General features: G+C 39.1%; 1 protein-coding gene and 1 pseudogene across 2 annotated transcripts in view; one reads left to right on the forward strand and one right to left on the reverse strand.

The window, feature by feature from the left end:
* The window catches only part of LOC121167438 (NADPH oxidase 4), a 136,182-nt gene that overhangs the window by 100,521 nt on the left and 18,924 nt on the right, over positions 1-16,737 (forward strand). For both annotated transcript variants that reach the window (XM_040996831.1, XM_040996833.1), the window contains exon 13: positions 6,597-6,678. In XM_040996831.1, coding sequence (XP_040852765.1) covers positions 6,597-6,678 — 82 coding nt within the window. The remainder of the gene's footprint in view (positions 1-6,596; positions 6,679-16,737) is intronic.
* On the reverse strand, positions 13,609-16,549 carry LOC121167439 (annotated as a pseudogene).

The following is a 16,737-nucleotide window of genomic DNA, read 5'->3' on the forward strand; positions in this document are numbered from 1 at the left end:
ACCTTCTTCATGTTTGCTTTTGCTTTTGATGGTGCTTGCTATTCCTTTTCTTAGAATATCTTTAAGCATCATTTGTAGGGCATTGTGGAAGAGGTTTATTCCTTGAGTTTTGTTTACTGTGAGAGTGTTTTATTTCATTTTCAAAGACAAAGAAAAGCTTTACTGGGTATTGTATTCTGAGCTGACCGTTTTTTCCTTTTAGAATCTGGAATATGTCACTCCATTCTCTTCTGGCTTGTAGAATTTCCTCTGACAGATCAGTGATTCTGATTGAAATCCCTTTGCATGTTAATTGATTTTGTTCTGTGTGTATTCAAGGATCTTTTCCTTATGTTCAGCTGAGGAGAGCTTGATTATCATGGGAAGTTTACCTTTATTATTTTGTTGAATACATTTTTAAGTCCACCATCTCTTTTTTATGGCTTCCGGAACTCCCATAATTCTTATACTTGGCCTTTTCATAGTGTCTCTTAATTCTTGAATACTTTCCTTGGCTTGTCTCAATTCCACTTCCTGCTTTTTGGTTGCTTCCCCATTGTCGAAGGAAATGTCTTCCAAATCTGAGAGTCTTCTACATTGCTCTTTCTATTCTCGAGGGTTTTCACTGAATTTTTAGTTTGCTTCATTGTGTTCTTAATTTCTAATATATCAGCTTTCATTTGATTCATTGCTGCTATTTCCTGTGTAACATATTTCTTAAATTTCTTGAACTCCTGTATGTGCTTCTTGTTGATAAGAAGCTTTCTAACAACTCTGAAATGTTTTATCTCCCATTTCCTCGATGTCTTCCTCAGTTAACTGTGAGGTTGACAAAGTCTTTTGCTCCTTCATGGGGGAGGCATCAGTAACATATGTTGTACATCTGTCTCTTTGCTTCCTCTTTGTTATTCTGGTTATCAGATACCTCTCCTTAGGGCCAGTTTCTGAACTGTGTTGCCCATTGGTCTACCCAGTTCTTTGCTCGTAGGCAGTTGTGCCTCTCCCTCAGGTGAGTTTCAGTTCTGGTCTCCTGTGATAAGCTTCCACCAGTCTGCCATAGCCCCAGTTCCTAGCTCACCACTCTCCACTCACTGTGATCCTGACATGTGGCTACACTGTTGCACACCCTTTCTCCCACTCCCACTTTGAGCAGTGTCTGGGATTAGGGAAACACCAGCTGTCCTGAATCACTAGGTTGTCAGCAGAGCTGGTCATGTCAGAACCTGCTAGCCATTACAGCTGAGCGCCACCAAGACCTATTTTGGCTGGAACCTATTGGATGCCAAGTAGATATTATTTTCCCTGTGAGACTAGTGCAGTGTGTTAAGCCAGACGTGCCTGCACAGCTCCCTTTTGTTCTTCCAGCCCCACAGCCTTTTTCTCAGTACACAAAGTGTCACCTGGTGTGGCAGTCTTGGGGATCTGAGCTATGTAATTCATGCTGTTCCTGAACCCACCTGCTTGGGCTCTGCCACTCTGCCTCTGCTCATGGTTGAATTAAGCAAATCAGCAGGACAGGCTCCTGGGTTTCCCTTCTAAGTTCCCAGTGAACTCCCCTCCCCGCCTACTAGCTGCTGGAACTCTGCTGACTGCTGCTAGGATATCTGGTCACTGCAACACCACTCTGCTGTCCTTCAGCTTGCTGTGCATGGGTCTCCACGTGTCCCTCTGCTGTCAGCCTGTCCTCTCTTCCCCAGGATTGCTTCCTCTCTGCTTCACCCTGGCTAATGATTCTAAATCTTAAACTTGTCCTTACACTATTCCGTCCTATTTCTCCTCACTTTTCTTTTTATCTCAAGAGTATGTTTGCACACTGATTTTTGTTGTTATGTTAATCATCACTCTATATTGGGTATATCCCACTTATTGGGGAGGATTGGAGATTGGCCGTTTGTGATGAAAAGTAAGAAACTGGGTTACAGTGAATTTACAAGAAATTTCCATTAGACTTAAGGAGTCATTTTAAAAAATCTTTTCTCTTTTGAAATAGCTACATAATACTTCCTCAAAATGGATTGTCTAGAGAATTAATATATTCAATATGTCATACAGGTCTAATAGCCACAGAATCGTTTTCTTGATTAGAAGAAAGGCAGGAAGGGTGAAAATCTGCAAAAGCTTGTCTTAATTAAGATATATCCCCTGCTGTTAGAAAATCATGTTCAGGCATTATCACATCATTAGTCAGCTCATCACAATATTACTTTGCAATAATCTTCTGTTTCTTCTCAGTGGCTCAATGAAGTCGTTCTCAGGTCTGTGACAGGACTGAGCTGGAATATTAGGATAACGGTGCTGTTTCTTCAGGAATAGTTTGGCCCTGCAGAGAAAGTTGAAAATTGGGTTTGGCATTGTATTCGCAAGACAGTATTTTACAATTTTATTTCTTCAGAGGAAGTATCACATTATGTGGTGGAAAGCTGGGTACTGATAAGGTAATTGGTAGGCAACAATCTAGGAGAATGAAGTGGAACTAGTGTAAGAATTATACATAATGTTTCAGTTAGTAAAGCATTTCTGAGGGCCATTTTTTAGAACTAATCTTTCTTTTAAAAAAAATTGTACCTTGATGAGACTGTATTAGGTATTCAGATTTAGGGATTTATGAATATGGTATGTGAGAATATGCATTTTTAAGGATGACATAATCTCAAGGTATGATGCATATTTTCTACCTGTGCATCACATGAAGTGTGTTTTAGAGAGAGCACTGACACTGTATCTCTTTCATGGACTTTCCTGCTTGCCTCCCTTCCGTTCAGAATGCTAAGGAGAACGGAGATTCAAGAGCAAGAATGTTAGCTATAGCTTTCTTCATAATTTGGATTGTTTCACTGCATGATCTTTTTTGCGTTGTATTTTCTATATCTATGTGTGTGTATTTTTCGTTAATGTCAGTATACTGACAAGTTGTATTACAGGTGTACAATCAAATATGCTTTGAGATTTTGCACAAGCTTATTCTGGACAAAACCATGTTAAATTATAGGCTTATGTACCTGAAGAATTCTCAGTTCTGTGTTTCTTTTTTTTTTTTTAAAGATTTATTTTTATTATTTTTTATTGGAAAGGCGGATATACAGAGAGGAGATACAGAGAGGAAGATCTTCCATCCGATGATTCACTCCCCAAGTGAGCCGCAACGGGTCGATACTATGCCGATCCGAAGCCAGGAGCCTCTTCCGGGTCTCCCACGCGGGTGCAGGGTCCCAAAGCTTTGGGCCGTCCTCAACTGCTTTCCCAGGCCACAGGCAGGGAGCTGGAAGGGAAGCGGGGCTGCCGGGATTAGAACCGGCGCCCATATGGGATCCCGGGCGTGCTAGGCGAGGACTTAACCACTTGCGCCACCGCGCCGGGCCCAGTTCTGTGTTTCTTAATACACGTTTCAGAGTCATTTATATATTTTAATTTGTGCTTTCAACCTCCAAGGAATATCATGGTCAACAAAGATCTCCAGCTGGAAAATAGCTTTACCTGATATGTAAGACTCGTTTTTGTTCTTGGACTTCGCCATGAACTCTCTTGGGCGAGGGCTCAATGATAGGGAAAAATAGAAAACTATAAACACTGTAAGACTCTCCTTTTATGGATCTAGATAAACATAAATTTGTGGCATATCGACTGAAAGGCAAGGGTTATAGAGCATAAAAATTTTCTAGTGATTGAAATACTAAGGTCATTGAAATAAAAATGACAGTGTTATCAGTCAATAGCATGATTTAATTAAAAACACGTACCTAGAGAGTGGCATGATCAAAGGAGAAAAATAATGCACTTTCTAGGAGTTCTGGATGTCAGAGTGAAACTATTTATATTTTAGAACTGATTTTTTTTAAAAGATATGTTTGTTTGAAAAGCATATTTACATAGAGAGAGAAAATCAGATCTTCCATCTACTAGTCTAAACTCCAAATGTCCGCAACAGCTGGGCAGGGCCAGGCTGGGGCCAGGAACCAAAACCTCCGCCCTGGTCTCCCACGTGGGTGTGGCAGCCCAAGAGCTTGGTCCATCCTCCACTGGTTTCCCACTGTCATTAGCAGGGGTGCTAAATGAGAAGTGGAACAGCCAGGATTTCAATATGATGCTGGCATTACAGGCAACAACTTAACCTGATATGCCACAACAATGGCGACATCTTTTGCAACATTTGTTTTCTTCCTGTGTGTGTTATAAAAACATAGAGTGTTAAAAACAAAACCCAGAACAGAAACTTGTTAAATATCTCTGATTCAATACATGTGCATGAATGTAAATGTTAAATATCCATCCTGCTTCTCAGTAATACTTGTGACTGCTGTACTCAGAGATGATTTGCAACCTAATGAATCAGGAGTAGGCATCTAGCCTGGTAAGGTGGTTAGGGCACCTTCTCGCACTTCAGCATGCCTGGATTTGATTCCTGGCTCTGGATCCTCATTCCAGCTTCCTGCCAATGCACACTCCGTGAGACAGCAGTGATGGCTCAAGTACTTATTTGGCTTTCTGCTGCCCATTAAGGAGTCTTGAATTTCTGGCTCCTGTCTCCAGTTCCAGCTGACCCCATTCATTGTGGGCATCCAGGGAGTTAACCAATGAATGGGGATGTATGTCTGCTCATATGTTTCTTTGTCTGTTTCTCAAATAAATAAAAATGTAAAACAATCTACTCGATGTCCAGGAAAAGGCAGTAGCCATAAAGTATAGATTTGTAGAATTTTGTGGAAATTGCAAATATTCAGTTAGTGATAATTGTACTGCAGCTTGGGAATTTTAACTTTACATTCTATCTCAGCCTGATTGTGTGACTTTGTCAAGAATAAAGTACAGGTCTCCTTAATTTTCATAGTTAATGTGTCCAGTTGGTTTCTTCAAAGAATCATTGTAATTAACTTTGATAGGTAGATATTTCTCTTTGGAAAAAAATAGAAGTTAGGAATGTTTTCAACCAGTATCTAGTGCCTTAAAATATAGTATATAATATTATGTATCTTAGAGGCACAGTATCCAGGCAGATATACACAACATTTAAGAAGGAGAGCCTTACAGACAAATATCCATAAGTATGAAAGTAGCACGATAATTTCTGTGAAAATATAACCTCAGGGTTTACTCAAAGTAGAGAGTAGGGCCACCTATTCAAGATGTGACAAAGGAACATGGAAAAAAGATGATACAGATCTCAAGGAAGTTTTCCCAAAGAGATGAGCACAAAGATCTAGATTTGAAAATATGGGAACAGTTTTTAAATGATGCATTCCTCCATGCATGGTAGTTAGTGGTACAGTATAACTATTTCTAAGATAGCATGAGAGAATGGGTTTGATGTGGTGGCCTAGTGGCTAAAGTCCTCTCCTTGAATGTGCCAGGATCCCATATGGGTGCAGAGTCTAATCCTGGTGGCCCTGCTTCCCATACAGCTCCCTGCTTGTGGCCTGGGAAAGCAATTGAGGATGGCTCAAAGCCTTGGGTCCCTGCAGCCACGCAGAAGACCTCAAGGAGACTCCTGGCTCCTGGCTTCAGATCAGCTCAGCTCTGACCGTTGCAGCCACTTGAGGACTGAACCAGGAGACAGATTTTCCTCTCTGTCTCTCCTCCTCTCTATATATCTGACTTTGCAATAAAAATAGATATATTAAAAAAAAGACAGCTTTAGAGATGTTTCCTCTATTCATAGCATTCTTTGTCTTTCCTTTCTCTCCTCCTTCCTTTCTCTGCCTGTTTCCCTTCTGTCTCTCCTTCATCGTGACATCCTTATGTGCTGAGTTTTTTAGCCCAAAGCTTGGCTCACACTTTACCTTTGTTACTGTATTCTACCATATTCGTCCATCTATTCCAAACCATGCATTTCTTACTTATGTAACTCAATGGTGTTTTCTAGATAATATTCTTTTTGGATGTTTGTTACTTTCAACATTATATTAGCATGGTGCATAGTGTTTTTGTTTGTAACAAATTATGCTGTTTCACTTCAAATAACATTCCATTATATTAACACAGCACAGATTTTCCATTTTCATGTTAATGGGCGTATTAGTTGTGTCCGTCTTGCTGTTTTCAGTAATGTTGCTGTAAACCTTCTCTTATTTGCCATACATACGTGTTAACAGTTCCTGCCGGATCTGTGTCTGGGAATGGAATCATTAGACCATAGTAAGTGCAAAGATGAAACTGTTAATAACAAATTATTTTCCAAAACTTTTGTGCTGATATTTACTCTTAGGAGAATGCATAAGGCCTCTTTTGTTTCATGTACTTTTCATACTTGGGCTTACGAGTATAATTTCTATTAAATGAATGCCATGTAATGTGAGTGCTATGTAATGATGTGTGGCTCTGATTCATATTGCCTGAGTAATTAGTGAGATCATGTGTCTTTGATGGTTTGTGTTGGTTATATGTCTTTTCTCTAACCTCTCATTTATAAGATTTCATTAATTTATACTAATGAATGCTTGCTGTTTTTGCATTTGCAGGAACTACACTGTTTTAACTGTATCACATGTGTGCAATTGTTAAGGAGAAACTCTTTTGTGTTTTAATAATGTATGAAATTGGGAATAAAGTGTGAAACCCTTGTGTTTTAAATTGATTTTCATGTTTTATGTTTTCACATCTTGCTGATTATTATTTTTTGACAGAACGATTCCGAGATTTACTGCTGCCTCCATCGAGTCATGACTCTGAGATTCTGCCCTTCATTCAATCCAGAAACTATCCAAAGTAAGCAAGAGAATTTTACTAAGTACTGAGAAGGGCAAAAGTCATAGCTCTGGGGGAGACATGAATGGGCAACGGAAAAAACAGATTGTTTCTTAGAACTTCTGAAAACCCTGAATGATCTAACTTAAACAACAAGGGCTGCTCCTCCCCTATCCTGTACCGGGCACCTCTCGGCTGGATCACGTAGACCTGCTTTCCAGTGCCACCACCTGTGCCTGAGGAATTGTGACAAACTGCAACAAAACACTTTCTGCTTCATTATCTCAGCCTGTTTCTTTTGGTTTGGTGCTGTAGATTGCTATGGTGTGGGTGATGCCCCAACCGCTTTCTTATTTTCAGTCTCTTCAATGATTATTTCACATTATGACGAGTAGCTGTCAGCGTAATTATATGCTAGAAAACAAATTGTCATTTCTGTATACCTCTTTACCCTATGAATAGCTGGGGGGACCTAATGTCTCTTGTGAGGAAAGCTTTTTCTTTTCTCAGATATCGGAAGTGCCTTTGTTGGTTGTTGAAGCGCCTTTATTCTGTTGCATGAGGAAGTACTTGCTACACACACTCTTCCTTAAAGACTAATAGAGGCTCAAACCTTGATCCGCTGGAATTTTGGAGCGTCTTCAAAAGCATCTGATTATGTTTAACAATTTCTATGTGACAAGAGTAAAAAAACTAATACAACAATTAAATACAGTAAAATGTTAAATATTAAATTGCATGTAGAATTAACCAGATTTGCATATTTCTGCATACATTAGGGAAACTGCTCACTAATCTTGAAGGACCATTATGTCCCTGGTAACTATCAGCTTTCCCTTAGTGCTGTCAATGAAAGTTAATTTATAAAATATTTCTAATTTTTTGCTAGATGCTAAAATGTGGGGCCATGTTTTAGAACCACCTAACATTTTTTTTTAAGATTTATTTTATTTTTATTGAAAAGTCAGATACACATAGAGGAGGAGAGACAGAGAGGAAGATCTTCCGTCTACTGATTCACTACCTAAATGGCCACAATGGCAAGATTTGAGCCAGTCCAAAGCCAGGAGCCTGGAGCCTCTTCTGGGTCTCCCAGGGCTTTGGGCCATCCTCAATTGCTTTCCCAAGCTACAAGTGGAGAGCTGGATGAAAAGCAGGGCCGCCGAGATTAGAACTGGCACCCAAATGGGATTCCAGATGGTGCAACGCAAGCACTTTAGCCACTAGGCTACTGTGCTGGGCCCATTGAACCACCTAAATGTTTTCTAAACATTTGAATGAAAATGTGACAATATTAAATTTCTAAATCTGAATGATACTGCTTTATGTAATTCTGGAATAAATTCAGTAAATTTAAATTACATAGTACTGGCAATTTCTATTCCTCTATTTTTGAAAAAGATTTTATTTGGAAAGTGAAATTACAGAGAGAAAGGAGGAGAGAAAGAGATATCTTCCATCTACTAATTCATTCCCCAAACGCCCATACCAGCCAGGGTTCGGCCAGGCTAAAGCCATGAGCTAGGAACTTGTTCCGTGTTTTACATAGGAACAGAGGTCTAAGGACCTGCATCATTTCTGCTGCTTTTCCAACTATATTTTTCAGGGACCTAGATTGAAAGTGGAGCAGCCTAGACTCAAACCAGCACCCATATTAAAAGACGCTTATTTGCTTGAGAGGTAGAGTTACAGAAAGAGAGAAAGAGACAGAGAGACTTGCAGAGAGAGGAAGAGGCCTCCCATTTGCTGGTTCACTCCCAGATGACTGCAGATTGTCCTGGACCTCCAACGTGGATGGTGGGCTCTTAAGCACTTGGACCAACTTTCACGACCTTCCCAGACTATCAGCAAGGAGCTGGATTTGGAAGTTGAACAGCAAGGAATAGAATAGGCACTTATGTAGAAAATGGAAAACTTACAGAATTAGAATTTGTTTCTTTCATTCAGATACAATGTATTTATAGAGGTACAATTCCCATTTTTCCTGAATGTTTTATTGTCTTATTAGATATAGGATCTATTAGAAATAGATTTTAATGTTGTTACAGGATGATATTTACAGAATGTGATATAGCCAATAGAAACACATTGCATTGACCAGTATAGGCTATTGTATTTTAGACATTTCTAAATTCTCAGTATAATTTCCCTATCATCTTTAGCATTACATTTTCATAAGATCTTTAGTAAATAATGACATATATAAAGTGTATGCTTCATATATTACTTATTATTTATAGTGCTAATGAAAAACATTCATGAAAGCAACTGCTAGCTCCAGAAATGTAGATGTATGTGGTTAAGGAAAAACCATTTATCCAAACATTACCTATAGCAGGACTGGGAACATTGTTCCAAATTATTATTATGTTTATTTATCACGTTTTTACACTTTGAACTCTGTTCTGACACATGTCAAAGCCACAGACATCCATCCTCATCAGGATGTAATTGTAGATATTGCTGCCTGAAAATTCAGGACACGCATGGATGTGACAGTCATCAGAAGGAGATATATGAGTGGAACAAGAGAATCAGCACTTAGCACAAAATATGTCTTGCCGGTTTATAGATTGGAAAAAGGAAATGGAAATAAAGCAGCCAGTTTTGCTACTCATCCCTTAGTGATGTTATTATTGTTCATTAACTCTGAAGGATTCAGGTTTATAATACTTTTTGTCTAAAGCATTGTTATATTTTTATCCTTGTCAATTTAACATGGATATAAATGTGAAAGACATCTGGCATAATTTTTTTTAGAAATGCCTTGTATCTGTTATGTTTGTTGTAGCAATAATACATGACCTAATAACTCCCAAAGGTTTACTATAATGTGGTATATACAGATTTTGTGAAAGTACAAAAGAATATTTCTACTTCTTTTTCCTAAAATAAACAAATTCTGTGAGTTGATATTAGTATCCGAATTGTTTATAAAGGGAAGTTTTATTCATGACATGATACAAAGCTATTTCCCTTTGGCTTAGTGTACCACTAGAGAACAACCTTGAGTTTTTGCGCAGTAAAACTAATGTCTCAACCTGTTCTAATTTCTCACTGGCTGCTAAAAAAATGGATTCAAACAAAAATATTGGCTAATATCCCAAATGGCAAAGTTACAGATAACCTTTCCAGATTTCATACCTTCTCCAACTTATCTTTCTCTTTCCTGGCACAGTTTTAAATACCACTTCAAGGGACACTTTTTACTACCTAGTCTCATTTTCAACCTGTGTGTTTTATGCACTTGTCATCCAAACAAGATCACTCTTATTCACAATAATAAAGAAATAATAACACATGAGAAATACTTTCTACATGCCTAGAATTATGCTGTGAATTTCCCCTGCATTATGTTATGTAATCCCTACCATTCCCATTTCAATTCATACCAATTTTTAAGTTGTGTAGATTAGAGAGCTATCAAAAAACAGGAACAGAGCTGGGTGTTGAAAAATTAGATTATATCCATTTCAGCTATACTGTCTCATTCACTCACTCATCCGTGCATCTACTCCTTTTTTCACTGAATATACATTACATGCTTACCATGCAAGAGAGACAGTTACAATTACTGAGAATACAAAAGTGATTCAACATAGTGTCTGGCTTTAAGAGAATGAGAATTTAGTGTGGGTGGGGCGAGGCAGAATCAAAGCTCAGTAGAGAAATTATAGCAATGAGATAAAATTTGTATGTAAAAAAGTTTACTAAATTCTGTAGCAGAAGATGAGAAGGGAGGGATGGGGAGGATAAAGCTGCCTTATGTAATTCATATACAACTTTATCTTCACCTTGAATAAAACTGACAAGCAAAGTGGACCAGATGAAGAGGTTTTTTTGTTTGTTTGTTTGTTTAGGTAGCAGGAAGAGTATAAATCCCATGGAAGATAGTGGGTTTCTTGAAAGATCACTTCAAAGTGTCTAAAAACTGTGTGTTTGCAAAGATGTACACACATGTACTTACTTGCTCTGGGTGTCAGCCGACACACAATGTGGGGAGAGGTGTAAGGAGAAGTGAGGGAGGGCTTGACCTACTACATAGGAGAAGTTGAACTTCAGCATGAAGACAGGGGTCATGAGAAGATTTGAAAGAGAATGATACTAAGGATAACAGTTTTCCAGGTTTATCATAGGTTTATCCCCAGCGGGGAACATGAGGCAGCAGGGGAGGCTCGCCCACTGGCTAGTGCTAAGGATGTGATAAGGAACCACTATCATGGTGATAATAATAGGAAAGATTGGATGTTTGTCTGACATTACGAGGGACAGTCAGTAGAGGGTGATGAGTTTTGGACTAGAGGGAATGGAGACAGTACAGAGAAGGAAGGAGACCGTGACGACTTAAAGCTTTTTTTATTTTCCTCATATTCTGGCTTACAAATCTGTTAGTGGGGAAAAGGTACTAATCTCTCTTGTTTAAATACATTTCAAAGGGAAAGAATGGAAATACTTTATAAAGCCTACTATTTGGCATGCTTTGATCTTGTAAGATTATGTTATATTTAAATAACATCAAGCACATGACCTTCTGCTCCTTATCCTCATTGTGAGCTCTGTTCTACCATGTCTCAAAGCTGTGTTTTATGTCAGGACAGGGGAAAGGCTGTCCCATCCGGATTGCTTTACTGTCCTCATTCCCGTTTAGATCCTGCCAGAGGTACAGGTAGCTTTTCTTAAGTAAGATAGCATTGAGCTACAGGATCTCAAGGTTAAGGTGACTTTCTGTAGTGGGCCTGCCTTCTGTGCTGAGGGCTAATGTAGTTCCATTTTCAAACTCAGATACTCATAACATAATTCACAGTACACATAATATTTTAATATAGTTTTTTTGATAAAGACTTTACTATTACTTTCTCATTCCTACATGTAGACTCACAACAGGTGAAATTTCAATACCTGGCTAGCAAGATATCTTAAAGATTTATTTTTATTATTATTTTGTTTATTATTGGAAAGGCGAATATACAGAGAGGAGAGACAGAGAGGAAGAACTTCCGTCCGATGATTCACTCCCCAAGTGAGCGCAACGGGCCAATACTATGCCGATCCGAAGCCAGGAGCCTCTTCCGGGTCTCCCACGCAGGTGCAGGGTCCCAAAGCTTTGGGCCGTCCTCAACTGCTTTCCCGGGCCACAGGCAGGGAGCTGGAAGGGAAGCAGGGCTGCCGGGATTAGAACCGGCGCCCATATGGGATCCCGGGCGTGCAAGGCGAGGACTTTAACCACTTGCGCCACCGCGCCGGGCCCAGCTAGCAAGATATCTTTATCAACAGTCTTTGGCCAGAAAGTGGAATGTAATCGTGAGGGTTCCTATACTAGCATTATTACATTTTTATTGGAAAGGCAAATATACAGAGAAAGAGCTACAGAAAGATCTTCCATCTACTGATTCATTCCCCAAATGGCCACAATTTAGAAGCTGAGGCAATCCAAAGCCAGGAGCCAGGAGCTTCCTCTGGGTATTCCAGGGGGTGCAGGGTCCTAAGGCATTGGGTCATCCTCTACTGCTTTCCCAGGCCACAAGCAGGGAGCTGAATGGAAAGTGGAGCAGCCAGGACATGAACTGGTACGCATATATGGTCCTGGCACATGCAAGGTGAGGACTTCAGCCACTTGGCCATCATGCATGGCTGGAGAATTTCCATTATTAATAACTTGCAAAATTAAGCAAGGACAATGTCCAAAGGAAGCTAGTCTGTTAGCAGGTGGTAGTTCTATTCCTGAGATATAATTCATAGGTAACAACAATCATGTCATCAGAACTGCAAAAGTGAGACGGAACAAGCTAATTCTATAGAAAGGCGAGGGGGGGCGGACAGGATTTGTAAAAATTGAGGCACTGTTGAAATTGTGAAGAGCTTACTTCAATCTCTCTGAGGTAGAGGCATGTCCTGTCCTGAAGCTCCATTAGCACAAGGCTATCACCCATTAGCTGTGTGAGGAGTAACATATTCCTGACTCACATAGGAATTGGCTTAAGTATAGTACCAAGTTAAATGATGCAGAGTTGGCGCTTGGGTGGCAAACATCTCAGAGTCAGGTGGAAAGTAGTCACTTCCTATAAAATACATTGAGCACATGTGATTTCCGTATGCTGCCTTTTAGAACAATTTACTCATTATGCCTCATGTACATTCTCAATTGTCATATTGTGCTTCTTCCTGATCTAAGTTGTTCATAGTGCATTTGTTGCTTGTTTTTGTTTGAATCACAAATTATGCACCGGTTGAAATAAACAGGACAGAGATGCTTCATTTTTAGCAACTCTAAAATGCCTCCTGCATATCCTTGATATAAACTACCTCCATTTATTTTCTGACAAATTAGAAGTCCTTAATACTCAAGCCACGGTTACGAAGCACTTCATAAGCCCTATAGATTAAAAGAACATTATAACAGCAGTTAAAGGACAGTACTATTTAAATTTTATATTCACTGCAGTCATGGGAGTAGAATTTTTTAGATGTGCTTATTTTTTTTTTGGAATTCCCTGCAAAAGCGTTTTTCTCCTTGCAGATACTAAATTAAGTGACTTCTGTTTGTAACCTCTTGCTTGAATGACTCAAAATTCCAGGAAATAAGCATTAATCAAAGTTTTCAAAAACATTGCTTTGATTTTATGCCCAAAATTGTATTAGGTACTCACTGTAAATTAATTACAGACACTTCTTCGTCCTTAGCCCTATCCTAGTGAAACTTTTTTCATTACATTATGCTCAAGTCAAAACATTGTGGACCACCATCTACCACTTCTCAAGAGTTCAGCTTAGCTGGGAAGGGTCTACACTGATCACTACATTGAAACTGGCCACCTGATCACTCTCTGTGACCTTAGCAGCTTTGCCAGGAATTTCAGTGTCACCTGGGATGTTATTAGAACTATAGAGTCTCAGATTTTTTTGTTTTTAATCTTTCAAGCTTTTATGTAAGTGGAACAATCCAAGTGAACTTTAGATCTTGTTGAAATCAGCCACGTCCTCAAAAGCCATGATCTGCTCCTCTAGCGTGTCTGTCCCGACTTTGTCATCTTCAACCATGCACTGTATTTGGAGCTTCTGAATTCCATAGCCCACGGGGTCAGTTTAGAGGAGCCCCAGACCAAGCCTTCTGCTTGAATACTTCCGACACACTCCTCCAGTTTTGCTATATGTGTTTCGTCATCCCAAGGTTTCACGCCTAGCAAGATGGAAGACTTGGCAGCAAGTGCAAGTTTTTTTGGCTTTCTTAGACTCATACTGAGCAAGTCATTTTTTTCTTCATTTCTTTGCCTCTTCACTTCCCTCCTTGTCGCCGGACCCAAAGAGGTCAGTGTCATCATCATCTTTGCCATCTGTGCCTCCACTTCCTGTGGTGACTTCCACATCTGCAGGGCCATACTAGCCAAAGTCTTTTTCCACTCTTGGCAAGCTGGCCTTCTCCTTCTCGTAGGACTTGATGTAATTGTACCAGCAGAGGGCATGACTCAAGTCGGCCAGCGGTGGGCCCAACACTGCTTCGAACACTGGTGCACAAACCCCTTGATGTGCCTCTTGTCCACCAGGTAATCGTTGAGCACCTGGAGGCAGGTAGGGATTTTCAGGTCTCGGAACCCTTGGCGGTGGCTGGACCCCAGACCTGCGGGTGGTGGAGCAGCAGAGGGAAGGGCCAGGAGCCTGGCTGTAAAAGAGAGAAAAAGCGAGTCTCAGATTTTAACACAGACTATCTGATTTTACACTAGAGCTCTATGCTTTAGCAATCTCTCCAGGAAAGTCTGATATGGACTAAAGTTGGACAGTGATTAAAACAAAGTAGGAAGGGTTTAGAGACTACCTAGCACCTCTTAAGCTTTTTTTCCCATTTTGTTGTTTTCATGCTGTGTTTATCTCCTGAGAACTGAATGGTATAAAACTGCAATACCATCTTCTGCTGGGCAACAGTTAATCACATTCGTCTTTTTGCCAGTTAAGGAAAGAATTGTTAGATGATGAATGATGGATGGTTTACAATGTTTTTTCCGTTAATATAGTATTATTACTAACTAATATGGTTGATAATTTACTGTAGTGATTAATATCTGATTAAGGAAATGAACTTTGGAGTCAAACTTACAAGGGATTTTATTGTACTCCCTCCCCTTAATACAAGAGTATCCTTGAGAAAATTTTCTATCATTTTAGTTTAAAATTCTAGTAAAACAGAAATTTTTAAAAATTTTCCTATGAAATATTGTATGTATGTGTGGATTAAGAGTAAATGTGTGCATAGAACATGTAGACAGGCCCTGGATTAAGTAGACAATGAAATCTGCTGATAATATATCTTATTTTGTATTTGTGAGGTGAGAATCTCAGACATTTTATTTGAACTTTTATTAATGAATGAAGTATTAAACTTTTGATCATAGGAACTCATCAGATAAAAATAGGGAAGTGAAATAGCCTTCCAAAAGTGTACATTTACACCTTCATAAAATTACATCAACTACAACCTTTTATTAGTAATTTTATCTAGTATTTACCAAAAACTAATTATGCTCTGTCACCATATTGAAAGCATTATCAGGTATATCTGCACATGAGAGAAAAACTAGCAAAAAGTAATGGTAGATTCTATTCCTCGCGTAACCAGAAGTCCAAAGATTTGAGTGCCAATATGTCTCTTCTTCTTTCGCTCTTTGCTGGCAAGATAGATCCTTCAGTTTCAGCTATTTTGTCCTTCCAGAAAAGAGAACAGAAATCAAGAACACAAAGGTGGCATGCAACAAAGTCGGTTGCCCTGTATAGGAAAGTCTCAGAAACTGAACCAAACCCAACTCTAAACTTCTTAATCAAATTAGACTGAGCTGAGTCTCATGGCCACTGCTTATTTTTAAGAAAGGATTGGGAACAACTTTCCACTCTTATTGACACCATCCCAAATTAACATTGACATTAACAGTGTTTTAAAATAAATGAACCACAGTGAGAACCTTTTAACACATTTCTCAAATTGATTTTACCATGGCGTTCTTATTTCCCATTGTACTACTTTTCTACAAAATCCCTTTTGGGAAATACAGATATAATTTTTTAATTAACAAGATAATCAGTTTATTCTGCTTACATGATTTAAATAAGTAAATACACCTGCGCTTTGGAAAATACAAAAGTATTAGGAAATAGGGTTACAAGAAATTTTGGTTGTATTTTTTGTCTTTAGTTAAATTGTTTATGAATTTCTTCAGTACAAGGACATAGATACTACTTATGTATCTACTCCATCTTACTCAATAAAACAAATAAGCCATTTTTTAAAAGCAAATTAACAGAGTCTACTTTCAAGAGAAAAATTTTTAAATTTCAAAAAAAAGTTGATATTCTTTTAAAGGGGCCCCGGAAGAGGAACTTTTCCATAAAATTTTCCTAGATCCACAATCCTTCATAAAGGATCTTTTCATTATTTATTGATCTCATCGCCAGTATATTATTACATGTTTTTAAAACACTTTTAATGTTTGTAATCTTATCACATGTAGTAATATATCTTTCTTGTTTTATAGATTTTTTTGAAAAGCATAGTAACATAGAAGGAGAAGAGCAGAGGATGACAGTGGAGTTAAAGAAAGATTGAGAAAGAGAGCTTCCTTCAGCTCGTTCACTGCCCAAGTGGTCATAACAACCAGGACTGGGCCAGGTCAAAACCAGGACTGGGAACTACACTTGGGTCTCCCATTTGAGTAGCAGGAGCCATCTTCTGTTGTTTGACAGGTGCATTAACAAGAACCAGGGTTGAAAGTAGAGAAGCTGGGATCCTCACCAGGACAGAAAACTGCACCTCTCTGGTCGGTGTATGTGTGTCGGCGTATGTGTGTCGGCGGGGAATGTTAGCATCCTTAGTGTTACCTTGACTTCCTGCACCGTAACAACCACCCATAACGACTGGTCACTCCTTGAAAAATCCACAGCATGCTAATTCTCTACCAGCCTGTAGTGCTGGAATCCCATATGATATGGGCACCAGTTCCTGTCCTGGCTGCTCTACTTTGATCCATCTTTCTGTTTATGGCCTGGGAAAGCAGCAGAGGATGACCAAAAACCTTGAGCACCTATACACAGGTTAGG

Source organism: Ochotona curzoniae, unplaced genomic scaffold, assembly GCF_017591425.1.
Source record: "Ochotona curzoniae isolate NIBS_2020 unplaced genomic scaffold, NIBS_Ocur_1.0 patch366, whole genome shotgun sequence".
Lineage (NCBI taxonomy): Eukaryota > Metazoa > Chordata > Mammalia > Lagomorpha > Ochotonidae > Ochotona > Ochotona curzoniae.